General features: G+C 43.9%; 2 protein-coding genes across 3 annotated transcripts in view; both read right to left on the bottom strand.

Annotated features, from left to right (window-relative positions):
• Window positions 1-27,989, bottom strand: part of LOC109397934 (transmembrane emp24 domain-containing protein 5) — a 548,078-nt gene that overhangs the window by 439,236 nt on the left and 80,853 nt on the right. The window lies entirely within an intron of this gene.
• Window positions 1-27,989, bottom strand: part of LOC109397908 (transcriptional coactivator yorkie) — a gene marked incomplete at its 3' end in the record, with an annotated part of 113,239 nt that overhangs the window by 29,683 nt on the left and 55,567 nt on the right. For both annotated transcript variants that reach the window (XM_062853931.1, XM_062853930.1), the window contains 1 exon segment: window positions 2,254-2,420. In XM_062853931.1, coding sequence (XP_062709915.1) covers window positions 2,254-2,420 — 167 coding nt within the window.

Raw genomic sequence — 27,989 nt, forward strand, 5'->3', positions numbered from 1 at the left:
CGACCAGAATATCCAAGATGGCGAAAAAATCGAAGATGGCGGCTCAAAATTCAAGATGGCGGCGTTTAAATGAATTTTAGGCCCTAAACCATGCAATATGGGTATATTTGGTATGGGGAAGATTCCCGGAGTTCAAAAATAGCAGTCAGAATATCCAAGACGGCGGTCGAAAATCCAAGATGGCGGCTCCATATTTAAGATGGCGGTTATTTAATGGAGTTAGTGACCCTAAAACCATGCAATATGGGTATATTTGGTGTGGGGAAGGTGTCCGGAGTTCAAAAATGGCGGTCAGAATATCCAAGATGGCGGTCTAGAATCCAAGGTGGCGGCTCAACATTCAAGATGACGGTTGTTTAATGGAGTATAAGGTCCTAAAACCATGCAATATGGGTATATTTGATATGAGGAAGATGTCGGGAGTCCAAAAATGGAGACCAGAATATCCAAGATGGCGGTCTAAAATCCAAGTTGGCGGTTGAATATTCAAAATGGCTGCTATTCAATGGAGTTCTAGGTTCCAAATCCATGAAAAATTGGTGTAAGTATTTGGTATGGGGAAGATGTCCGGAATCCAAAAATGGCAGTCAGAATATCCAAGATGGTAGTCTAAAATCCAAGATGGCGGCTCAACATTCAAGATGGCGGTTGTTTAATGTAGTGTTAGGCCCTAAAACAATGCAATAAGGGTATATTTGATATGAGGAAGATGTTGGGAGTCCAAAAGTGGCGACCAGAATATCCAAGATGGCGGTCTAAAATCCAAGATGGCGGTTCAAAATTCAAGATGGCTGCTGTTAAATGGAGTTTTTGCAATATGGGTAGGGTATATTTGGTATGGGGAAGATGTCCGGAGTCCAAAAATGACGACCAAAATATACAAGATGGCGGTTTAAAATCCAAAATGGCGGCTCCAAATTCAAGAAGGCGGCTATTTCATGGAATTTTCGGCTCCAAAACCATGCAATATGGGTATATTTGGTATGGGGAAGATTTCTGGACTCCAAAAATTACGACCAGTATGTCCAAGATGGCAGCTCAAAATTCAAGATGACGGCTGTTCAATGGAGTTTTAGGCCCTAAAATCATGCAATATGCGTATATTTGGTATGGGGAAGATGTCCGGAGCCCAAAAACGGTGACCGGAATATCCAAGATGGTGGTCTAAAATCCAAGATTTCGGCTCAAAGTTCAAGATAGCGACTTTTTCTTAAGATTTTGAGGCTCAAACATCAAAAGCCATATAAACGATATATGATTTGTGGTGCCATAAAATGGATTTTTTTAAACATATGAAAGTGCTATACAGTTTCTTACCGATTTTGGCAACACCCGTTTTTGGCAACATTTTCTTCCCGATTTTGGCAATACCCGTTTTTGGCAACAATTATTTATCGATTTTGGCAACACAAATTTTTGACATAATTTTTGTAATCGCAAAATCATTTTAAATACATGTTTTTTACCTCTATTAAAAAAATACATTAAGTTTTCAAAAACGAAATTTTTTTAAATCATGACGTAATTCATTAACGTCACCTAAGGGGAGCGTTTTGTAACTTGTGAATTGTCCATATTGATAATATAAGTCGAAAAAAACGCATAAAAGTTGTGAAATCACAATTTTTTTCACCGATTTTGTCAACACCCCATTTGGCAACATAAAATTCACCTCATGTTGCCAAAATTGAGAAAAAAAATGTATTAATCAACATGTCACTTGAATTTTGTTGAAATTGGTTTACGAAGGCACGAGAAAGACGCCAGCACCGCTAGGTGGATTGACTAGGGTTTTTAAGCTTTTGTTTGCATATTTCTTGATTGTAATATTACATACCTTTTTCTTACTGTATGATAATTTTGCAGATTTTACATGAATACTAGAGATTTTACACACAATTTACATTCCTAATTTAAAAACTATTTTTTTCTGGATTCAACGCCTTATTAGCGGGAAATATTAGTCACATTGTTCTACGATCAGGGATAGAAGGACACATATAATCACAATAGGCGTGCCGGGCGGTGAAAGGACAATTGCAGCGGCAGGTGTGCGTGTAGGGGAAAAAGAGGGGAATTCACACAAACATGTACACATTTTATGAAGGGTGGGTGGTAAGGTAGAGAGGTACACTCATCAAAAGATTCACCCGCGAAAAAACCAGAACTTTTGTGGGGATTTCCCCATTACGAATATTTTCACCACCCGCTGACTGGCTGGTTCATTGACGACCCACCCCGTAGCGAACTCACCATTGTTGGTTGGCGTTGGTGACGAGATGGTGGGACTGAGCAACGTTTGGGATCCCGTGTTGAACAGCGTCTCGACGCTGGACTGCTGCTGCTGCTGGAATAGGCTCTCCTGTTGCATGGCCGCGGTGATCCGGGGGTCCTCCCACGTGGTGGTCCGTGTGTTGTGACTAAGGTTGGAAGAGAATGAGAAAGAGAGAGAGATGTCGTTAGTTGATGAGTACCATCAAAGAATAAGAGAGAGAGAGAGAGTTTGCTGAGATTTGAGGTTTCCAGGGAAACCGTCCGGTGGTAAACATTGTGGCCCGCCAAGACCCAAGTTCATCGGTCAAGTTCACGTGGCGAGGTACCAATCTGGTCTTTGATAAGGAGCCATAAACCACCACCACCACCGTTCTACGAAGGGTGGTGGGATATTCCCATGAGCAGTGGTGGTAGGGCCTTTTGTTTCCGAGAAATCGAGCGATATCACGTACGGCACGTTTTCCAAGTACGTCTCGATTTACGAAACGGTTTGAAAATAGCAAAACAATGTGCCTATTGGATGTAGCTCAGTCGTTTGCTGTTTGGTATTATAGCAAGCATGGCCTACTGCTCTGGCACGTGTTGAACTGTTATCAGGTTTTTTTTATGGCGTTCCAATCAATTGGGTTTGTTTACAGCTGTTGATGAAATTGCCGATCGGGAATGGTTTCATTTCAAATAATTGACTTGTTTTGAGTCTTGAAATTGTTGAACAAGTTGAACAGTAGAAACTGAATACAAATTTTCATGATTTTGGTTCCCCGGGACTAGCTTCAATATAAGCTTTGAATCAAAATAACACATGATGAGCTCTTCGAAACAACTGTTAGACAGTTCTTTTCAAATGTATATTGAACTATTTAAGAGGGTTTCACTGAAATATTACGAATGTCAGTTGTTTATTGCCATGACATCAAAAATATTGAAGAAAAAATTGAAACAACGGATAATCAAAATTAGAGTTCTGAACCGGGACTTGTGTCAGTTTTCGAGCCCAGAGAAAAAAGCCGCCATGGCCCATCGCGCCGCGACGCACGCTACACGACAAAAAGCGAGAGCAAAACAAAAACAACCTTACAAGCGCACACGTTTCAGAATCGTCTTCGTCGCGGCGACGCACGCACCGACGCCAGACTTTTCGAACACCATGTTTGCTAAAAATAAGTCCGTTCCTCTACTAAACACGATTTCGGTCTGATTTTGTACATTTGCACATACGCACACACACACACACACTCCGCACTCCGCAAAGTGACATCCATCACTTCGGTGCTACGGCGCGCGGCGGCAGTGGTTCATGGAAAAACAGTTATGTGCCAAGTCCTAGTGTATGGATGTTTTGCTCAGATTTTACGAGTTGAAAATAAAATTTATAGTGTTTCGTCTTCGCCGTCCCGTCGCCCAGCACTCAGCAGCGTCGTGCGTGGATCGTGAGTGCGTGCGCACTGTGCGCACGGACGTCATCAACTGGATCGCGGATCGAACGACTCCGCCCACACTCACACCCGCAAAGAAGAACTTATGGTGAGGCGGCGCGGCGGCATGTTGTGCGTCGCGGTCGATCGGACTAGCTGCGGTGATTTATTTTTCCTGTCAACGCGCGGTGTACTACAGCGAAGCGAGCGATATCTGTACGGACACTACAGCAGGCGGGGAGCAGTTTGTGGATAGTGGTAGAGAGCACGTTTTGCTCTACTAGCCGTCATCGTTGGTTCGTCCGTCCGATCGTCCGTCCATCAATCCATCACATCATTCTGACCGCGTATGTGTACTTCGAAGTTGTTGTTGTTGTTGTGTTGTTTGAGCAGCACGCGAACGCTTCGCTTCAGTAGCTAGGCGGCGGCGGCGTACAGACAGGCCAAGCAGCAGGCGTTGACGTTGGTGTGATGGCGTCAAGGCCGTGTGAAGTGACTGGGAGTTTGGGAAAGTAGTAGGCCGTTCGAATTGGAGCAAAATTAGCGAATTTCATGACTTGCTGTTGCAAGGTTATTGGTTATGTAACCGGGTTGAATAGAGGAACTTGACGGTCGTATTGAGGAGTACAATGATCGTAAGAACCCACATAAACGATAACCATAAGATTTGCTTAACCACCCATTCGGGATACAGTTCAAACAGTATGCGGTATTGTTGAACCGTCTACATTACGGTCCGTGTATGGTGTTGGTTTATTGGGGAAGTTCAGAGGTCGTCCCAAACAAGCACCAACAGAACCGGAATGAAGAAAAGATACGAAATAGGACCTTGGTGGCTGGAGGAGTCAGCTAAACATAAGAAAAAAATAGTTCGGAGATGGCCGGATACGATGGGAGCTTGGAGACACACGGGCCTGATCAGAGCTCAGAATCTGGAGTACTAAGCTTGATCATGTGTCAGAATTGATCCGCTTGTGCAAGACTTGTAGTGAAGGTGAGCATTGAGAGAGTTTCCACGAATCTCCAGGTACGAGAAACGGTGGCAGCAGTGAAGAGGTTTAACAGAATCATTGGGTTCTGATAGCACACGTTAAGTGCTAGGACGAGAAAAGAGAGCGGCAGCTGTTGGTTCAGGTATGTATCAATCAATAACTGTCTAGTCTGAAGAACTAATGCGTTCTTATTCATTAGCCGTATTTCTTCAGGTAATAGGTTCGTCAACGAGGGAAGGTTTCGTCCGGAATCCGCAGACAAATTTCGAGATTTGGCATTTTAGTGTCCAATTTTATCTGGATGCATCGAACGTTTCGAGTAACGAAGCCCTTCTCCGACGAAGCGGATGCTGGAAGAGCGAAGCTCCTGCAGGCAGATCAAAAGGTGAAGGCTCTCTTGGTTGGATACTCTTCCGATGGGAGTCTTGGCCTAGATCTGGACAAGGAGGCGGCTCGCGGTATGTGGAAGGCCCTTGAAGATACCTACGTGAAGAAGTTTGTTGCAAGTCACACTCTGCTGCCGAAATAGCTGGCGAGACTGACCCGCCGACATCTCCACTAGACATGAATGTCTTGCCTTTTGCTCGGACAGATGTTTCAAGACAGAAACGCCCCGTCTACAAGAAAAGCAGCGGCGTTAAACATTTCTTCAACGTCTTCACTTTCTGGAAGCAAAATGGCAAGACATTTCTGTCTAGTGGAAACGTAGGCTTAGGGCGTATGAAGGAAAGAACTTCAATGCCTCAACTTCATGTTCAGCAGTTCGATGACATTACGACGCCAACTCGAGCCCGTTGACGCGAAACTCGAGGAGAACGATACGGTATCGTAGATCCTTCCCGAATGTTTTGATTACTTGGTAACGGCATTGGAGAACATCAGTGAAAACGACCTGGCGTTGGAAACCTCGAAGCAACGATTGCTGACAGAGGAATCCAAGAGGTCGAGTTTCGTAGTGGATTCCGGATGTAGGCATCATCTAGTGAACAGTCAGTGTGGACTGTATGTAGTCAGTCAGGAAACTCTTCTAAGAATTGTTCGTGACCAATGTGGCCAAAGACGGCGCCTAAATCGTTGGAAAGTACGAAAGAGAAGTTACCGGACATTCAAGAGAAGGTGTGCGCTTTGTAATCAAAGACGTAATCTTCATCCCCGAACTAAGAGGAAACCTGCTGTCGCTAAAGGAAGCGTCCCAAGGGGTAGATTCCGTTCGATCGTTGCTGGTCGAAGACCGATCTGGCAAAATCAGTAGGTAGCCTAGGACGCGTAGGAAACTCCAAAGAGGTTGCAGTTCAATCCATGAGTCATCCCAAGAGGAGAACATAATCGAATTGTTTAAGGTCCGCTGGCAAACTTTTTTTTTTTCAATACCGTAAACCGTAGACAATAAGCTGGAAAAGTTGTAATTTGCAGCCGGTATCAAGATCAGCGTATATCAGTGAATCGAAACTCAACCATCGTGCAACAATAACGACAATGTCGCAACCTGAATTTGTTGCGACATTCTACCCAATGCGACATACGTTTGTCCCAACTTGTACAGAATAGGACAAAGATCGTGCACCACGAGTTTAGAGATTTTTAAGCCTTGCATTATGATTTTCGAGCGCTAACTTCGAGTCGGTGAACACTGCAACGCTGCTGAAGATGTATCATCAAAAAGTTCCGATTTTGGGTTAGTAATAATTGATTATTCACGAGTTGAAAAGTATGCGACAAATTCAGCCTCCGTTTTGTCTGCAACAAAAAAAATAGAGATCATGTTATTATCTGTTACCAGTTGGGATAAAGAGTAATCGCTGCGTCTTCTTTGTTGCTTGTTTTGTGCCTCTTTTGTCTGACAATTCTCTTCACTGGCGTATACGTTTTTGGAAGCGTAATCCTGTATCTAAACGGAAAATAACGACGAGGTTATCAGAATGCAAACCGCAGATCAAAGGCAGTTCTGGACCTGATCTGTAGCGATTTCTGGCAAAGAAGTTGATATGGCATTGTGTTGGATACTCGGATAGGCTACCACAGGCAAGCGTTTGATCGATCTGAAGACCCATAAGCTTGTGGTAAGTCGATATGTACTATTCGTTCGATCGATGATGAGATAAAGCTGTTGTTAGTACCAATTTATCAAACGCATCAAGCGGAATCCGTGTAGGGTTGCAGAAGCCAAGAACAGTTAGAATTTGAACAAAGTGAAGGATGCGATGGAAGAAGGAATAGATTCCCTGAGAAGCAATAAGACCTTAGTCATGGTCAACCTACAAGCCGGAAAGCAAGTATTGGGATGTAAATAGATCTTTAAGATGATGGGAAACTATCAAGAAATCTGCCAGAGACATCCGCATCATCCTAGGAATACGTCTATGCGTAGATTTTGTTAGTGCAGTAAGAGTCTCATTAGAAATATCCTAAGAGAGCTTTGTGTGAATCCTATCAAGAATCCAGAAAAAGGAACACCAAATATCGTATCAGACCGCCTAGAATCATGCCATAAATCCGTAATTATGATGTGATATTCCAGAAGAAATGTTGGAAGAACTTGCTGGAGGAACTTTGGAATGAAGTCGGGAAGGATTTCTGGAGAAACTACGAAAATAAATCACGGATAAAGTATGACAAGGATTCTTAAATAAACTACGTTAGAAACTCCAGGAGGAACACACTTATGGTTTAACTTCAGAAAGCAATTCCAGGAGAAGTTCCGAAGTAAATTTCCACAATAATCATCGAGAATTTCCGACAGAATTCCAGAAAGATATACATATCCTGAAAAATCATCGGAAAGATATTTTCAGGAACTCTATAAAGAATCTCCGGAGGTGCTCCGGAAGGAAAATCTAAGAGATCTTTGGAAAACTTTCCGGAGAACATAGGAAAAGTTTCTGAAAGAGATACAGATCCGTAAGGATCACAAAAAAATAACTCAAGTTGAAATTTCTGTAGGAACTCCAGAAGGACATTGGAAGAATTTCTCTGATGAACTGAGGGAAGGACTCAAAGAATTACTGGAGGAACTTCCAAAGGAGGAATTTCGGAACAAATTTCCAGACGATATTAGGTAGAAATTACCTGATGAACTTCATAGAGAATTAGAAGAAGTGATTTCGTAAAGAATTCCCAGACGAACTCTGGGGGGAATTCTTTCTCGGTTGAAACTACGACCAGAAATTCCCAGGAAATCGTCGAATGAGAACTTCATAAAATAAAATCCGAAAAAAGATTCACAAGGAATTTCTGAACGAGCCATAGAGAATGTCCGATGGAACTCGGGAAATAAATTCGGTAATAACTTTCTGGAGGATCCCCAGAAAAATTTTTTTGGAGAAAGTGAGTAAGAAATTCCCGGAGGATCACCGGAATTGATTTCTAGAGGACTTGAGAAAGAATTTCTGAAAAACAGAAACTCCAAAAAGAAATCCCACAGGAAGTTTGTAAGAAATATGATGAGCATCTCTGGAAGAAATTGTTTGTAGGATTGCTTAATGGACTCCTAAAAGAATTCCCAGAGGAACCTTGATACGAGCTTCTAGAGAAAATACGAATAAAACTTCTGGAGATTTTCGGGAAACTCTGCTGAACTTTGCAAAGAATTCCTAATTAAACTCGGCAAGGAAATCTCACGAGAACTACGAATGGAGATCCAAGAGGAACGCAGGAAGAAACATCCCCAAATTCCCGTATACATTCCGAAGGGATATTGCAGGAATACCCAACCGGAGTAACTCTGGAAGGAATTCCTGAAGATCTTCGGATGGAATTCCCGTAGGAACTGCGAAAGGAATTTCGGGAAGAACTCTGGAACGAAGTCTGGAAGGATTTTGCTGAGGAACTACTATTTTCCGGAAACATTCCGAAAAGAATACCTAGAAGAAAGGAAGTCCAGGAAAATACCTGATGAGTTCCTGCAGGATCATTAGAAGACAAATCATTGGAAAGGATTCCAGTGGGAACCTAATCAGGACAGCTAAGGAAACTCCGACAAGAATTCCCGCAGAAACTTCTACGGCGATTCCCGGAGGAACTGCAGGAGGAAACGCCTTGAGAGGCTCCACATAACTCTTCGGAGGAACTTTCTGAAATCCCGAGGGAATTTCTTGAATAATTCCCGGACGACCTTCTGGAGGTAACCCCGGAGCAACCCCTGAATTAATATTGCAGCAACTTCTGGAGTTTTCTGGGAGCAACTCCTACACACTCAGTTGAGCTCGTCTAATTTCCATTCTTTTCCCAAGATTCGCACAGCCCAGCACTCGTCAATCGCAATTCAACTGAGGTTTCAGCAAACAGTCATGTTTATTTATAGCAGCACCCATGGGTACCGCTAGCATCAAACATTGAACTTCAAGCGTTCATCTGAGATAACAGCAAATGAACTTTAACCAAAATTCATGCAACCGATCTCGGCATTCTGTTTTAAGTGTGTAGTATACAGATCCAGGAGGGAGTTCTAGGGCATTTTCCTGATGGATTCTTGGAAGTGGAAGAACTTCTGGAGGAAGCTCCGGATGCCAATAATTTTAGGAACTCATAGAAAGCAGACTTTCTTGTCGCGTCGTTATGGCAACAGCTTCCGTTTGACAACCGTGCGGTGCGATCAGTCCCGTACTACACGGACATGGGTTGATCCACCGACGCAGTGGTTGTCCAAGGTAGCATTCGTCAAAACCGATCTACCAGTAGTGTTGTTCGCCCCGAATTTGTTGTGATTTCTCGTCCACCAACAACATCAGAAGAGAGGTGGAAAAACAACCGAGTCAACGTACAAGAAAAATAATGCTCTATTTTTATTTACGATTTGTCACCCTCGCTCGCTTCTCGCCGTTGTTGTTGATGATGGACGCGACGCTACGATGGCGAGGAGCAGAAGCAACCGCAGACGAAAGCGCCGTGGCGCCTTCAGATTTCATCATGTAACACAGAGAGCAACGCGCTCGCTGACCCTATCACGATCGCCCTCGCTCGCCGAGAAGAGGACGACGCTTGCACGCCGCACACATAATGGTAATTTATTTTTATGCCATCATTTCTGGGAAAAGTAATCCCGTTCTGTAGCTGAAGCCGGTGACCGAGACGGCGACGGCGACGCCGACGCCCCTGCAAGACAATGATCGAAAGCATCCTTGATGGCCCGTTTACATATGTGATAATAATGCGTGACAATTTTCTGTCGGACAATTTATTCCACGCTAGTATCGTTTACATTGCCGCTAAAAATTTAGCTACTAAATCTGGGACAATAAATTGTCCGACTGTGTTGGTACCAAACTATCGTAATGTAAACACTTCCCTATCTGCCAATAAAATTGGCGTGATGGTATAATTAGCTGACAGTTCGTCTAGCAGACCGTTTACATGATGCCAATTGTGTCGGACAATCTAATATTCTCATTATTGTCCACTAGTTTTAGCACCGAATTCAGAAGCTTCTGAACTTGTCATGCTAATTTTATTGTCAGCTAAAAAGTGTTTACATTGCGCTAAATTGGCGCCAATACTGTTCGAAAATGAATTATCGCGCTGAATTAGCAAATATGTAAACGGGCCATGAGCTACAGCTACACGAACCGTGTGCCGGCCGTCGAACGAACGGCCGCTCTAAAGTGACGTTTACGACCCAAGCAGGAGAGGCGCCATGCGTGTTTTTATTTACAGCGGTGCCGATCGGCGATCGTTCATGATCGCGGGAACGAGGGGCGTTTGTCGGCGCGGTGTGATGCGTTGGCCGGCTTTCAAGTGGGCGATGACATCGTCGCTATCGCAAAGTTGGCGCTGGCTGTTGCGTATTTTGCAAACAACTAGATCACCGTGGCGACTGGCGGCAACCGAACTGCGACTGGACGTGTGCGACGGAAGATGTATTGTGGATGTGTGTACAAATTGGGAACAAACCGCTGCCTACGACGACGACGAGGCGCCATCATGCGATCTGTCAGAGATTAGGCAATCCGCCTTTTTATCGACTCACTCGACTCGAGCCCGTCGCGGTCAGGAACACTGTACTTTTGCATGCCGAGCGCAGACGAGTACAGTGAATTACGTCGAGCAGGGATTCGCGATTGCGAATCACCGCTTTCGTCTGGCTGCAACCAGAGCGAAGTAGATGGGCAATGTTTTTGTCTGGTTTATTTATAGCGAGGCGCATGATGGCGACGATGCCAAGACTGTGCGACATGGCATGCATTTGGATTGCTGCATGATGGTGCATACGACGTCGCCGGACGAGAACCAAGTGCATCAACAACTGCGATCAAGTAACACTCTCGCAGGAAGCGTCGGAAAATCAAAACATTCGGTGCGGTAATGCGCTGGCTAGGTGACAAACTACTGCGGCTACGGCGTTTGAAATCGATATGAGTTGTATGTGTGATAGGAGATGAACAGCTGAATCTCTGTAAATCTTTTGCCGAGATCAGGACAAAGCTGTCCAGAACCCGGGTAAAACGTATTTTGAATCGCCAACTAGATTCGATTAATGTTTGGCGAAGGCAAGATTCTCACCTGTTTGTTAAGAGCGCAGTAGGCTTCAATGAGACCGATCCGAAATGATCGCTTGGTCGGCAGCCTCCTTACGACAAGCTGTCGCCAATTCCAGGAAAGCGGCTGCGTAACTCGCTGTCATGACGCCATCATTTCGCTTCCATCGAAGGAGCGATACCGACAACCGCAGTAACGACGTCAGCAGAACCCGTGGTGATCTGATTCATCTCTTCTTCGCTTGCTTGTGGTGGCTGCAGCAGTAGGCGATCGATATCGATTTCGCACCGCCTGCTATAAATGGAATCAAGCCGCAGCCGCCGGCCGTAGGATGTTGTCGCGAAAAGCGGTCGGTGGCCGACGAAGCGGCCAAACGCCAAGCGGGTGGAGGCCGGCGACGCGTCTCGATCGCGAGGGGGGATGGAACATAACAAGAACCAACGGTGATGCGGTGTGAAAATTTTGGCAGCTGAGCAAAATAAACTGATTCATCAGTGCCGACGCAGAGACGATGCCGCGCCGCCGCCATTACAAGCTTGTGAGCAGGCGGCTGAGCGAAAATAAATCAAACCGTCGGCGTCGACGCTTCGCTTTCCGTCAGAACGCTCGGTGATGACAAAAATCTAGGATAGGATGTGACACCTGCAACTTCTCTGTCTAATTTCACAGCTTGCTGTCTTGTTTTTCCGCGTTGCTAAGATTATTGGTCCCCAAATTGGTCTATTTTGGGCTGACTAGTTGTCGTATCCTATCCTAGACAAAAATAGGTAGTGCGCCATCTGTCGGAGGAGCCACGGTTGCGACGGTCGGTCGTCGTTGATCGATTTGTGACATTTTTCTGTCTTGTTTATCGGCCGATGGGTAATCGCCGTACGCACGGGGAGCTCATGAAGTAGGCTAAATCTGAATGAGTAAACATTTTCCTTAATTTAGCACGGCGTGCTTGCGGATTCTCTGAAGAGTCTAAAATTAGGGTCGAAACGTTGGATTTTTTCAGTTTTTTGGCCCTCGAAAGAGACTGAAACGCCACAACAGTACTTAAAAAGTTTCACAAAAAGTCTACAATACAGTGTATTGAAACAGAAAGGTTTCGCCGCCGTGGTCGATCCTCGGCCGACTTTGATCGGAACCGTAACCGCCGTTACCATGGTCGCCGGCTAAGCTGCCGGCTAATTTATGTCACTTTTCTCGCGCCTGATAGCCGTTTTGAATGGCTTTTATGCGTTGCTCTTGTTTGTCATTACTAGGTTTTTGACAATTTTGTTTATTGTTCTGCGGTCGGATCGTTTTCGTTCGGCCACTTTATTTATGCGCCGACCACATCGAGCGCTCGACTGTCAAATGGGAAATCAGGCGAGTTCTCGGAAATAACGAGCTGCCTGTGATGTTCATCAACTGATACGTCATTTTTGGTTGTCGCCAATTAAAATCTCGGATACTTTTTCAAAACGACGTATAATACACGCAAATCCTATGTTGGTACGTCGTTTTGAATAAGTATCCGAGAAATGTTGATCACAATTAAAAGTTTGCAAATTTGTTACAAAAGTGATATTTTATTGACGCTTATCCGCTTTTCAGCTATTGTCAACATAAGAAACGTCAATCGATCTCTTGAAAAAGTTGAGCCGTTCGTGACGCTCAACTGATTACATGAACGTCATACTCGCTTGCATTATTTACGAATCAAAACTACATTCTAGATATGTAGCAATCTGGTGTTTTCTGATGTAGTTTTCTTATGTCGACTTTGATAACAAAGTCGATATACCTGGTTTATTTGAGGATTTTAATGTTACGAATGTAATTTCATCTATAGAAAAATCATGCTCGAATTCACATGCATCATGCAAAATCTCCATGGAAATCATCCCCATTCACTCGACCACATAACGAAACACTTTTTAGTTACCTATATCGCCAGTCAGTGGTATCGTGTGCGCGCGCGGTAGCGCGACCAGCTCCCAAAAGCTATAAATATTATTGGTACAGGAAGTTGTCATAAAAGTGAATTAACTCCGCCAATGTTGTTTTTTTTTTCATTCTGCTGGTCGTCGACTAGCTTGTTTATTTTTATTTTGCTATACCTCGGCGGCCGGCCCGTGCGCCGACCGACCGGGGTTCCATTCGCGCCACGTACCGTGACCGGCGGCGGCGGCAGCTTTCGAGCGAAAATTTGAGGCAAAAAAAGAGAAAACAAAATCGGCAGGCACACGAGTACGGACGGACGGGTGTTTCGTGCGCTCTGCGGTGGTGACCTTGACTTAGTACGGTGGGTGTATATCGGGCGCCTAACGGACTTAGAAGTTTTGATGATTTTTCGGGAAAAAATCGATATGCGGCTCCGTAATGCTCAATAATCAATGAGCTGAAATGTTTGAGCTATGTTTGAACCTCTGCAACTGTTGTTGCCTTGTGACTGCTCATGGCCCGTTTACATATTTGCTAATTCAACGCGACAGTTCATTTTCGAGCAGTATTGGCGTCAATTTAGCGCAATGTAAACACTTTTTAGCAGACAATAAAATTAGCATGACAAAATCAGAAGCTTCTGAATTCGGTGCTGAAACTAGTGGACAATAATGAGGATATTAGATTGTCCGACACAATTAGCATCATGTAAACGGTCTGCTAGACGAATTGTCAGCTAATTATGCCATCACGCCAATTTTATTGGCAGATAGGAAAGTGTTTACATTACGATAGTTTGGCACCAACACAGTCGGACAATTTATTGTCCCAGATTTAGCAGCTAAATTTTTAGCGGCAATGTAAACGATACTAGCGTGGAATAAATTGTCCGACAGAATATTGTCACGCATTATTATCACATATGTAAACGGGCCATCAAGGTTTGTTGTTTGTGACAACAACTGTCATCTCGTCTGCCATCAGGTTCGAATTCACCACAAGTGTGGTGAATTTCAGTCTGTTGACAGGTAAGTCAGATTTGGTGAAAATTCTTATTCAACATTGCAACAGTCACGGTTTGAAACGTGATTTAGAATTATTCCGGTTTAGAGATATCACTGTCTACAAAAAAAGGGAATTTAAACATCACAAAACATAGGTGAAAAAAAACGACATAACCTATCGTTTCGCGGAAGATCTACGGTGGTGTGGTGATCTCAAATCTTGAATGAAAATCCCTATTATGCACGTCAAAGGAATGCCACCTACCTACGTGTGATTCACTGTGTGCTGGCTGGTAAGCTGGTTGTATTTTGCGGCATCTTCAAGCTAGTTTCTGGGAAGGAAACGGTAAAGGTTTTTTTTTTCTGAGGTTCTTTTTTGCCTGTTGTCTGCTTGCTCGCAATGAAATCTTGATTTGGGTTGTTTTTGTTATGTTCGCCATCCGCCGACAATTTCGGTGCATTTTGTACGTAGTGTATGCTTTTTAGCGACTCTAACGTGCATATGAGATTCGAAGGTAGCGATCGTTCTCACGGTTTGCCAAATGAATCGCAGAACAAACGTCATAGTAGGCGTGGGCACACAGCATCACGTGAACTGTCAAAATTTCAACATGGTTGCCAGATTATATGTAATTGAGCACTGTGAATCGCTGGTTAAGATCGTAGCATGGCATAAAGATCACAAGGCAGGCTAGCAACCTATGTAAACATCTATTTTGGATGTAAACATATGACGTCGTTCTTATCGTATTTCACGTGGATCAAATTGGGTGGATTACTAGATCGCATATGAATTACGTCATCAAAAAACTGTCAGATTTTGGGGATATATCACCTTCTGTACACCGTGGATCGTATTAGATGTTTCGCACTCATCGTCTTACGAACTGTCAAATTTTAACAGGGTTGCCAGAGTACTGATCATGAAATTCAATCGTTTTGGCTTCCGATTTGACTAACTGAAGTCGAAATTGGATCCCAATCGTTGCTTCTTTTGTTTTCTCCCTGTTCGTCATCGGCGTGGACCGTGGCACGTACTGCAAGTGAAACCTAACCCTCTTCTCCTTAACCCGAAATCAAAGCCAGCATAAAATCGGATTGTATCGAACGCGGGGATGCTGGATATTGATGATAGCATCATCCAGTCCCTTCTGCCTCTTAGAAACATGGCGTCACTACTACACAACTCTCGTCAGAAGAAGCCGCGTGGTGTGCCTAATAGGAAGGCAAGCGCAGCCAGTCAGGGCCTATAATTTATAATCTATACTTCAGCTCACTGCCGATCGGTTTCTCGATTCCGAGAATTTTCAAATTCATTGAATAGGTGGTACATGAGAAAATCTCCTTTCTTTCCTTTTGGTTTTTGGTTGGGTTTTTGATTTGCTCTTCGAAGTACCTCTTATTCTGATAGTGAAGGCATCTTGAATTACATGCATTTTCTCAAAGAATTTCTTCTGTTGCTACCCGATCAAAATCTTTCAAGTACATTTGATGTTTTGATTTTGCAATTAGTGTACTATTAAAATGAGCGTACACGCTCAGAAAACCGTTCTGATAAACGTGAACAAACAAACGCAAATATGAGGACAAGAAAATATACACCGTGAACTGGAACTAGTTCCAGCTGTCAATATGGGCGTTCTAGAAAACGTGAAATCTAGTTCACGGTGTACATTTCTTATTGTTGTTATCGTTGCTTTGCATAGTTCCCGTTTGTTCCCGTTGTCGTGACTGATCGTGCACGAATATCGGAACGGATTTTTTTGCGTGTAGGCTTGTAGTTTTGTAAACAATCTGAAGAAGGATTCCTATCAGGAAATCAGGAAAATTTTTCAGGCATTTCGTAATCCTCGGAGGGTGGGCTCAATTCCTTCTCCGACCGGGAAAACTTTTTATCAAACAGAAAATTATTCTTTTATTCTGTTGAAGACAGAGTTAATTGTCCTTTTCAATGCAATTTAACAGAGAGTTTCTTTACAATTCCCATAAAAATTGCGCGATGGTACCAAATTTATAAAAAGCATTCACCAAAAACATTTTTGGAGTTGTCTTCCACAGATTCCACTTGGATATCTTATTAAGAATTTCTGTAGAATCTACGTATAATTTGTCGTGTAATTTGTCGGAAGTCTTTTCAAGATCTCACCGGAAGTCCTCAATAAATTGCAACCCAAAAAGTTCTCCCGATTGCTCCATTTCTTTATTCCGGTTTTTTTTTCTAAAAATGTCATTCTCTGTTTGCATCTTTGAGAGTCCCCGGCTTTAAGAAAATAACAACGGCGCCGGCTACGTCCTTACAGACATCGAAAGAGGGAACAAATGTTAGTGCGGCATTCGTTGCCGAGTATACCTCTACATTTCCACAGGTGTCGCGGGAAGGAATTTTTGAAGGAACTCTCGAAATAATCCCTGCAGAAATGCGAAAAGATTTTCTGTAGGAATTTGTGGTGGTTCAAAAATCTTTCTTAGAGATCCCTACAGAAACTTGCAAGGAAATCGCTGATTTAAATTTTTGAGGATTTTCAGATATAATGCCAGAAGAAATCTCCGAAAGAATTCCAACAAGAATTAAAAGGAATCCGAGTAGGAAACCCCAAAGGATTTCTAGGAGGAATCATCTAAAAATATCCAGGAGAAATTCTCAAAATAATTCCCGGAACAATTTTTGAAGGGATTCCGGGAGAAATCTCTAAAATAATTCAAGCAGGAATCCCCCTGGGAATTCTAGCAGAAATCCCCAGAGGATTTCTAGAAGGATTAATCGAAAAATATACAGGAGGAACTCGCGAAGGAATTCCAAGAGAAATTCCACTAAGAATCGTCGAAGGAATTCCATTAAGAACTCCTAAAAGCATTCCAGGAGTAATCCCCGTGGAAATTCCATCAAGAACTCCTGGAAGAGCAGGAGAAATCATCGAAAGATTTCCAGCAGGAATCCCAAAAGATTTACAGTGGAAATTTTGAAAGGAATTCAAGCAGGAATCCCCAAAGAATTTCTAGGAGGATTCATGGAAAAATATCCATGAGGAACTCCAGAAAGAATCCTCGAAGGAATTCAAAGAGGAACACCCGAAGGAATTAAAGGAAGAACCACCGAAAGACTTCCAGGAGGAAACCTTGCATGGTTTCGTAGGGAAATCTTTCCAGGAAGGGGGAAGGATTTTCAGGAGGAATCCCCGATGGAGTTGCAGGAGGGATCCCGAAAGAATTCCTGGAAGAATTCGTGTAGAAACTCCATGAGCGATTCTTCAAGGAATCCTGGAGGTATGCTTGATTGTAGTTATAGCGAAATTCTTGAAAGAACTCCTACACGAAATACCCTGGAAGAATTCCTGTAGAAATTTCTGAATGAGCTTTTGGAGATATATCTGATGTAACTCTTGGACCTGGAGGCATCCATGAATCGTCCTGAAAAAAATGTCCAGGGCGGTGAAAAATTTATCCCGGGATTCGGGAAATCCCGAATTTTTTTTCGTGGAAGAGGGAACTCTAAGAGTAAAAAGTAAGTAAAGAGTAATGAACTTCTGTAGAGATCCCTGAAGAAACTTCTGCGACTTCTCTGAATTTTTGCTTTAGGTGTCCTTGGGTCCGTTGGAGAACACAGATTGACGTCGGATCAAATCCTGCTATACTCTGGCCTACGAGGTGAACACGCTCCTCGCCACCGTGCAGTTGGTTTCCTGCTCAGCGCTCACGTCCACGCTACGCTCATGAAGTGAGAACCTATTAATGAGACGATAATTGTAGCCAGATTCAGAACACTGGTTCGAAACCTTACCATAATCCAATGTAACGCGGCAACCAATGCTGCCGAAAAGCAAGATAAAGAGAACTTTTACAGTCAACTGAATGCTGTCGTGGACAAGATTCCGAAAGGTGATATCAAGATCCTCATGGCTGACTTCAACGCGAAGGTTGGTTCCGACAATTCGGACTATGAGCACGTCATGGGACGCCATGGTCTCGGAGAAATGAGCGAAAACGGAAAGCTGTTTGCAGAGTTTTGTGGCAACAATGATATGGTGATTGGGGGATCGCTCTTTCCTTATCGACCAGTGCACAAAGTGACATGGGTTTTCCGTGATGGCGTCACGGAGAATCAAATCGACCACATCTGCATCAGCCGAAAATGGAGACGGAGCCTTCTTGATGTGCGGAATAAACGTACTGTCAACATCATCTCCTAATCGGCGAGATCCGACTGCGCATTGCCAGGATTCAGCGACAGGAACAGAAAATCGGGCGCCGGTTCAACACACGCCGACTGGAGGTCACTGCAGTGAAAAAATCCTTCGTCGAGGAGCTGGAAAACGGTGCTGCGGATGTTCCGGAAGCTGGAAGCGTAGAAGATCAATGGAACGCCATCAAGAACGCCTTCATCGCCACCGGCGTGAATAATTTGGGTGATCTACGCACCCGAAAAAAGCAGTGGATCACAGATGATACGTGGAGGAAAGAGGAGCGAAGGAACACCAAAGCCGCGATAGAGCGAGTGAAAACACGAGGAGCCAAAGCCGTAGCCTGTCAGCACTATTCGGCTTTCGAAAAGGAAATGAAACGCTCATGTAGACGGGACAAAAGAGCGTGGGCGGACTCCCTAGCCGACGGAGGCGAGAAAGCCGCAAACACCGGCGACATCCGTCTCCTACACGATGTTTTACGTTGCCTTAGTGGGACTAAGATGAATGCTACGATGCCCGTAAAAGACACGTCTGGACAGTTACTGACCGACCGGCTGACCAGTTGAAACGCTGGTTTGAGCACTTTGGAAACCTTTTTCAAGTGACGGTCACGCCATCAACACCTCAGCATGACCCGCCAAGGGTTCGACGCATTACCCGTGTCAACACCGAAGCTCCATCAATGCAGGAGATAGTAACATCTTTCCGTAGCATGAAATCGAACAAGGCCCCAGGGTACGATCGCATATCAGTTGAGATGCTCAAAGCTGACTTCGTAGTATCCGCACAACTTCTTCATCAATTATTCTGCAACATATGGGAAACCGCGACATTTCCGGCCGACTGGATGCAAGGTGTATTAGTAAAGGCACCCAAAAAGGGTGACCTGACTGTATGCGATAATTGGCGGGGCATCATGTTACTGTGTATCGTTCTCAAAGTTCTCTGCAAAGTGGTCCTTAACCGGATACAGGAGATGTTTGACGCAACTCTCCGACTGCAGCAAGCAGGATTCCGTGCCGGACGTCATGTGTGGACCATATTGTCACGTTCCGTATCATCCTGCAATTCCAAGAGTCTCTCTATCTGGTGTTCATTGATTACGAAAAAGCTTTCGACCGTTTCAATCACGAAAACATGTAGGAAGTCCTCAGGCGCAATGGTCTCCCTGAGATATCATCGGCCTCATTGAAGCACAGTACAGGGCATTTTCGCGTAGAGTACTGTACCACGGTGTCTTGTCCGATCCCATCCGGGTCGTTGCTGGTGTGAGGCAAGGATGTATACTATCACCGCTACTGTTCCTCATCGTAATCGACGAGATCCTGGTAGGTGAGCCAAATCGTGGATTGCTGTTTGCAGCCCATTACCATGGAGCACCTAAATGACTTCGAACTGGCTGATGACGTTGCTCTCCTAGCTCAACGGCGCTCTGATATGCAGAGCAAGCTCGATGATCTTGCCAATCGCTCCTCAGCGGCAGGTCTCATCATCGACGTCTACAAGACAAAATCACTGGATGTAAACACGGTCAACCCTTCCAGCTTTACGGTAGCTGGGCAATCAATGGAGAATGTTGAAAGCTTCCAATATCTTGGAAGTCAAATGGCGGCCGATGGCGGCACCATGATCGACGTAGGTGCACGGATCAAGAAGGCGAGGGCTCCTTTTGAGAGTTTAAGAAATGTATGGAAAAGCAACCAGATTAGTCGACGCACCAAAATCCGAATTTTCAACTAGAACGTGAAATCTGTGCTGCTATACGCCAGTGAAACCTGGTGTGTATCAGCGGAGAACACGCAACGGCTGCAGGTCTCCATCAATAGATGCCTGCGGTATATAATTCGTGCATCAAGGCCTCACAATTGGGTCTCCAACGTTGAGCTCCATCGTCGATGTCATCAAAAGACGATAGCGATGGAAATTCGAGAGCGAAAGTGGAGGTGGGTCGGCCACACTCTACGCAGGGGCGGAAACGAAATCTGCAAGCAAACGTTTGATTGGAACCTAGCAGGACATCGCAGCAGAGGCAGACCCAGAGGCTCATGGCCAACAAAAACAAAAAAAACAAGATCGATTTCAGTGTTGCCTGATCACGCTAACAAAAGGCAAGGCTCATTATTGTACAAAAAAAAAACGAATCTCCCTTCCAAATAGCATCAACGCTAAATTTAACCCCATGTGTGGTCCAGCATTTTCCCTTCCTAATGTAGACATTCCAAGTCTGATGGTTTTTATCTTATCTGGACAGCCGCAAGCAAGCAAGCAACTAAACGGCACACGGTCAGGTCCGTCATCCATCTCTAATGCATTACTGGCCATTTTTCTCAGAGATACCGCTAACCTACTAAATAGTTATCTTCAGCACTAACTTGAATGCCTTATAATAGCGACGGAAGGCCTTCTTCTCTGCGCGCAATCACCGCCGGCCGCCGTAATGGCAATAAATCATCCGGACGCAAATATGGATTAAACGGGTGGTGGTAGCTCGCTGCTCCACTAGACTTCCTACTAGGTAGAGCCGCTCGCTTTCCTCCATTGGACACGATGCGTGAATCGCTATTTTCGGAAAATGAGCTCAGTTTGGCTGGAATCTGGAGAACTCACCGACCGCCGCGCCGCGGTCAGCAAGTCGACTTGCGGTGATAACAGCCCTCTGTGTGATTGACCAGTAAGTCAGTACGAGCAAACAAGCTTGCGCTCTCGGTCTCGTTTCATCTTCTAGTACTCCACCTCCAATGGTGGTGTGCCGTGGCCGTCTGACTATCTTGTCTGACAGTGCAAATCTTTCCCGACTTGGCATGTTGTTTTCCTCTGTCGTCGTCGCGGTGACAGCTGTGTTATCAAAGATTGCAGATGTCTACATCTACAGTGATTGTGCAGTTAGGTACCCGTTGAGATATGGAACGAGGAAACTTCTGAAACCTCACATGACGAACGACCTTCGGCATCAAATGCATTGCGAGCAACCGCTATCTAACAACAGGTGTATTGCCCAAAACCGTTAGAACACGTCTCTACCTTGCGCACGCTGCACTGTATCGTACCGAAAGGTCTGCCAATTTCCTGGTAATTTACGCCCGAGCAAGCACTGGTACCGAATTTGCATACATGTTGTTCCACCACCACAGGTCTAATTAGCCAAAGACAAAACCCCGTCAAAACCAATTTTTGCACGGAATAATCTCATCAATTTCATCCGATCGCAGCACTGGTGCTGGCAGCGAAGCCAAGAAACCTTGATGTGGTGGAAGCTAATTTTCCAATTCAACTTTCCATTGTCTTACGTCGTCGTCTTTGGCGTCGTCGTTGTCGGCTGCACCTTCCTCTCTAATCGATGCAACACCCCTATAGATTTCCTTGGACGGGTGCAGCAAGCATACCCGGCCGTCTTCTACAATCTACAGTCTCTCTTCTACACACATGTTCGATGTGTTGTCGATCGAGTCGAGAGACAGGGAGTGAGAGCAAAGTCAAGCCAAGCCAACACAGCCACCAGACGGTGGACGATTGACGATTGACGCAGGCAGACGCTGGCTGAGCTGCACTGTTGCTGCTGATGCTGCTGGCTATCGTGTGTTCGCGTTTTGCTTAATGAATAGTTTAATTATAATTTTCATTCAATTGTGACGTTTAATAAAGCGAGCCAGTGATACCCACTTGGTGCCGTCCGTACGGCACACTAGGTGACGAGCGAGGCCAAACAAATCACAAATCTGTGGCAGAATGGTGGAGCCTCGTAGCCTCGTAGTCGTGCGGTTAGGGTCACCACGCTTCTAATCGCAGGGTTCGATTCCCGCTCCGGGCGATGAAACTTTTCGTGAGGATAGTTTCTTCTCCGTATCCACTGGTGCATGCTCCGTGTGTCCCTTGTCTAGTGTTAAGTTTAATTCAGTCTGTGCAGCCTCTGGCTGAAGACGGTGTCCGCGTCTCTTATTATTTTTTTTTTAGAATGTTTAATGCCAGGAAAGTTCGAAAAATGCATTAGACTGAAAAAAGTTGCAATTTGTTCAAATTTGAAGGGCGTCGACCGCTCCCCACACCCCCGAACTGAGTCACAAGTTGACGCCTACGATCGGGACTCCTTTAACACGACCATTTCACGTCCACCGCGTTTTCTTGTTCTTCTTAAATCTGATTGATCTATTGTTTATTATACGAAAACATGTTACCTTGGATCACATCACTTTCCAAAGTGAATCCAAATCAAGTAACTTACACTATCCCACTAACAAAAACTCCTACCTGCGACAACTGTGGAAACGCAGAGGTATACTCGGAAACATTTCTTCCCTCTCTCGATGTCCGCAAGTACGTGGCCGGCGCCGTTATTATTTTTAAAGCCGGAGACTCTCAATGATGCACATAGAGGATGATAAGCCTACCACAGGCTCCATCTATTGGTTTTATGTGCAATAGGGTTGTTCAGTGAATAAAATATTACTATTTTCTATAGCCTATCAGGTATCAGAAGGCCGGCTCCAGAGGCACGTTATCCTCCATTATGGACATTTGTGCCATCGCCAAAATAATAGCCTATTCTATCATCTACCTGAGGGAAAAGGAAGGAAATAAGGATAAGGATGGGGATAAGGACAGGTAGGGAAATAGGAAAAATACCCTGGAAGAGGGTACTAACGCATAAGCGTACCACAGTGGGTTCAAACAGCGCCCTGAAAAGGGCACTGCAATAACGCATAAAGCGAAAAAGAGCCTATAGCTCTTTACCACAGCGGGTTAAGAACAACAGAATATCCTGAATATTCAGGTCTCTGAAATCAGTTTCACTTAATAAGTGTTTACCAAATACTCGGAAAGGCAGTTGCGCAAAAACATGCAAATGAATCAGCTTGCTGAATATTCGCCATGTGATAGCTGAGTCGGTAGTGGTCAGCCAATGCTTTGACCAGAATGCTGCAATTCTGCTTTGACAGATTTGTAAGATACCTCGCCACCCTTGGAGATGGCTCAGTACAATACAATTTTGTTTGACGACATGACTCCAAACTATTCCAGTATTGTCTGTGTTGAGTGGCAGCTCAGGTGTGAATCTGAAGCTTTATCCAACAATTCGATATCGGAATAGCTGGCTCAGGGCCAATGAAGTCATGTGATGCTCCAGTGCGAGCTTACTCATCAGCCAATTCATTTCCAGCCATGGCAGAATAGCCAGGTACCCCATACAAGGTGAACAGCGTTTGCTGATTTCAGCTCCTCGATTTGAGTTCGACAAGCGATACCTATCTTCGACCTGGAGTTGGCCGAAGCAAGTGCTTTAATAGCAGCCTGGCCATCTGAACAGAAGTATATTACTTTGCCCATTACGTGCTGCTGAAGTGCTGATTGCACTCCGCACATAAGAGCAAAGATTTCGGCCTGAAAAACGGTGAAGTGTCTACCAAGTGAGTAAGACTGATACAGCCTTAGCTCACGAGAATAAACACCAGCAGCACCTGCTCGACCTTCAAGAAGGGAGTCATCAGTGTAACATACGATGCCGTCTGAAATACTTCTTTTCAGATATCCACTCTTCCCGGGAAGGGAATTTCGTGGAAAATGTCCTATATGGGAAATTACAAGCAATTGTAAGATCACTTGGAGCAAAGACAATTTTATCCCAATTCACCAGGAAGCAACGAGGTGTGTGTTGAACTGCGGTTCACAGGAGTTTTCTCTGGTAGACCGAGTACCCGTAGACGGTAACTTTAAGAAAGTGCCTCTTGTTTGAGATGAATGTGTAGTGGAGCAACGTCAAAGAGAACTTCGAGCGTGCCGTGGGAGTTGAAAAGAACGCTCCAGACATCGCTATTAAGCACATCCTTTGGAGATGGCCTAACTTTGATTGGATCGTTCTCATTTCGCCCTTTTGCCACCACACAAGACATCCAATATTGGCCGAACAACAGTTGTGTAGATCCATTTGATATACTTGAGTTTTAGACCCCAAGTTGTACCAAAAGGTTCGCCGGCATTACCCGAAGGCCATACAATCTTTCTTGATTCTGAACTCAATGTGAGGTGTCTAGGAGAGCTTGGAATCAAGAATGACTCCAACGTATGTACTTTACCTGTTCAGTCACATCGATCTCAGAATCACAGAGACGCAAAGATCGAACACCATTACGGTTTCGCTTTTCCGTGAGAAGAACAATAGCTGTTTTACTCGGATTTACCGAAAGGCCATATTGGCGACACAAACCCTCAACCACCTGAATAGCGTTTTGCATCAGGTCGAAAAGGGTGCTGATGTACATACCGATTAACAAAATGCTAGGTAGTCGTCGGCAAATCCATAAGTAGGAAAACCGCTATTATTGAGTTGCCACAATAGCGTATCTGCTACGAGATTCCACAAAAGCGGTGATAAGACTCCCCCTTGGGGGCATCCACAAACACTCAATTTCCTAATCCCTGCTAGACGCAATGTCGAGAAGAGATATCGGTTGTTGAGCATTTGATGAATCCAATTGGAAATCATTGGAGATATACCATGACTCCGTGCGGCTTCCAATATGGCATTGAAAGACACATTGTCAAAGGCACCCTCGATATCTAAGAAAACACCCAAACAAGATTGCTTTTGAGCGAATGCTTTCTCGATATCATAAACAACCTTGTGTAAAAGAGTCACAGTGGACTTACCAGATTGGTAGGCATGTTGGTTCACATGAAGAGGCACGCTGGCCAGATGAACATCACGGATGTGATGAACCACAATGCGTTTTAAGCATTTTAGAAGAAAATAAGTCAAACTGATAGGTCTGAAACTATTTGCTTCTTCATACGACGCATGAGCCACTTTCGGAATAAACTTCTCAGTAATATCCCGCCAAGATTTGGGAATATACCCTGTAGCAAAACGGCAAACAAGTATTTTTTTGTTCAAAATAAGTTTGAAATAATCAAATTTCTTTTGAAGCAAAATAGGATAAACCCCAGGAGATTTGAAAGGAGCTCACTCAATCGATTCTATTGTTACAATACTCCGAGCCGAGGCCAGAGAATCATAACAACTAGAAAAGACATCAGGTTCATCCGAAGATGTAATATCCACACATCCAGGGAAGTGTGTGCTGAATAAGCATTGCAGAACTTCCTCATATCAGAGGAAGTCAGATCGCCATTTGGCAAACGAAGTTCGTTCACTCAGAAATCCATAGATTTCGCAAGGATTTTGTTTAACCGACTGACTTCACTCAAACTAGAAGCATTCGTACAATGGTTTTTCCAACCGCATCGTTCAGCAGACCGGTGAGCTTTCTGGTAGGCATTGCGAGCCGACCTGAACGCCTCCGAACCAGCCGAACGTCGTCTGTTCCAACTCTTTCTACATTGTTTCCTGAGTTTCGCCAGATCAGAGTTCCACCAAGGGGTTCCTCTTGTGATCTTCACAGACCGCAGAGGGCACACTTCTTCAAAAGCTTCCATGATGAAGGTCGTTGTAGTATCAACGGCATCATCTAAATCACTTGGAGTGTCAATGGATGGTGAGTATCCATGACATTTTGGTTGCGTTTGTTGACCGGGGATTCCTGAAACGCAATGTTTGCGAAGTAACATTTAAATTTTCAAAAAAGATGTAGCGATGGTCAGATAAAGATTCTTCATCTGACACATGCCAATTGGTCAGCTCGTGACTAATTCTACAAGAGAAAAGCGTTATGTCTAACACTTCCTCTCTAGCAGATACCATGAAGGTTGGGCGGTTGCCTATGTTAAGTAATGCAAGATCTGTACTACTTAAGTACTTCATCAAACTGGAGCCTCTCAAGTTAATGTCTGAGCTGCCCCAGGGGATATGGTGAGCATTAGCATCACTGCCAACAGTTAGCGGAAGGCCTTTTGAAGTACAGTATGCGATGACTTGTTTGAAAGCATCCGTAGGGGATGGTTCATCATGCGGTAAATAAACCGCACAATAGACGTATTTCCTGTTGAGGTTTCCAACAGATACAATCCCGTTCAAAAGTTTGGGGTCACCCTCTCAAAAACATGTCATTTTTTTTAGGCCCATATCTCCGCCAATTTGCGTCCGATTTCAAAACCCTAGGTTTCATTCAAAAGATAAGTCAAAGAAACTTTGAACATGATTTAAAAGAAACTTTTTCAAAAATTTTTGTATGTAAACTTAACCCAAAGTTGCCAAATTTTCTTAAAAATGAATATAAACTTACGGCAGTGTCGCTGGAAGTTGGGTCGACCAAATTTTAAGATGAGAGCGGTAATATGACCTATTTTCTATTAGCTTTCAACTGCTTTTTACAGAACTTAGCTAAAAAATCTAGAAAAAAAGTTATTAAGTAAATTAATCCTTGATGTCATCGACCAAAAGTTTGGGGTCACCCCTCAAAATGCTGTATCGGTCAAAAGTTTGGGGTCATTATCGTAAAACATGGAAAAGTGGTTTGTTGATATCTTTGTCATCTTTCATTCAATTTTAATTCTTCTTGGCTTATTTGAAACAAAATGAATGATACTTACTGCATAGACATTGAACCACACATATTTGTTGAAATTTACATACTAAAACTTAACGTAAAGTTGCCTCATTTTTTGAAGCGTGGTAAAATGTGCTAACTTTACATAACATTTTTATATACAAAAATCGATAAATACGTTAAGTTGAAGACATCAAACGTAAATTTAGTTAATTATCTTTGAAATGAGCCAAAAATAATTAAAATTGAACTATAGATGACGAAGATATCACCAAATCACTTTTCCATGTATTACGAAAGTGACCCCAAACTTTTGGCCGATACATCATATTGAGGGGTGACCCCAAACTTTTGGTCGATGACATCAAGGATTAATTTACTTAATTACTTTTTTCTAGATTTTTTTGCTAAGTTCTGTAAAAAGCAGTTGAAAGCTAATTGAAAATGGGTCATATTACCGCTCTCATCTTAAAATTTGGTCGACCCAACTTCCAGCGACACTGCCGTAAGTTTATATTCATTTTTTAGAAAATTTGGCAACTTTGGGTTAAGTTTACATACATTTTTTTTGAAAAAGTTTCTTTTTAATCATATTCAAAATTACTTTGACTTATTATCTTTTGAATGAAACCTAGGGTTTTGAAATCGGACGCAAAATGGCGGAGATATGGGCCTAAAAAAATGACATGTTTTTGAGGGGGTGACCCCAAACTTTTGAACGGGAGTGTACATCGATTGAGATAGCACATACATCACTGATGGTTAGTTCGGAGATGAGTGTAGCAACTATTGCGTTGTTGACAAGCACACAGGCTCGAGGCATGACACGCGAGTTTGCCATTTCATGTTTACTGAAAGTAGCAAACACCGGGATCACAAGGTTTCCTAGATAGAAATTCCCCTTACGAAAGTAAGGTTCTTGGACCAAGGCCACTTGGGCTGTACCATTTTGCATAAGTCTGCAAAGATTGATCGTTGCTGTTCTTTTATGCTGAAGATTGATCTGAGCTATCCTAACCGTAGCCCCTACCCAAACTAGTTAAGATTAAACTCTTCACAATAACAGCACAAAGAACAGTAGCAATAAAACCAGATCGGTATCGATTGGAAAACGCCTAAGGCGAGGATACACAGAATACACTGTGCAAATCGCATAATGCGAAACCATATAGGTGAAAATTTAAACTAAGATGTTCATAATCCCGCTCTTATTAAGCCTCAAGTGAGACTAAATAAGGGCAGCTGGTACTCCACGGGCTGCGTTTGCGGTTAGGTTTTTATTAAACCCCCCCTAGCCATTCAT

The sequence above is a fragment of the Aedes albopictus genome, chromosome 2 (genome assembly GCF_035046485.1).
Source record: "Aedes albopictus strain Foshan chromosome 2, AalbF5, whole genome shotgun sequence".
Taxonomy (NCBI): Eukaryota; Metazoa; Arthropoda; class Insecta; order Diptera; family Culicidae; genus Aedes; species Aedes albopictus.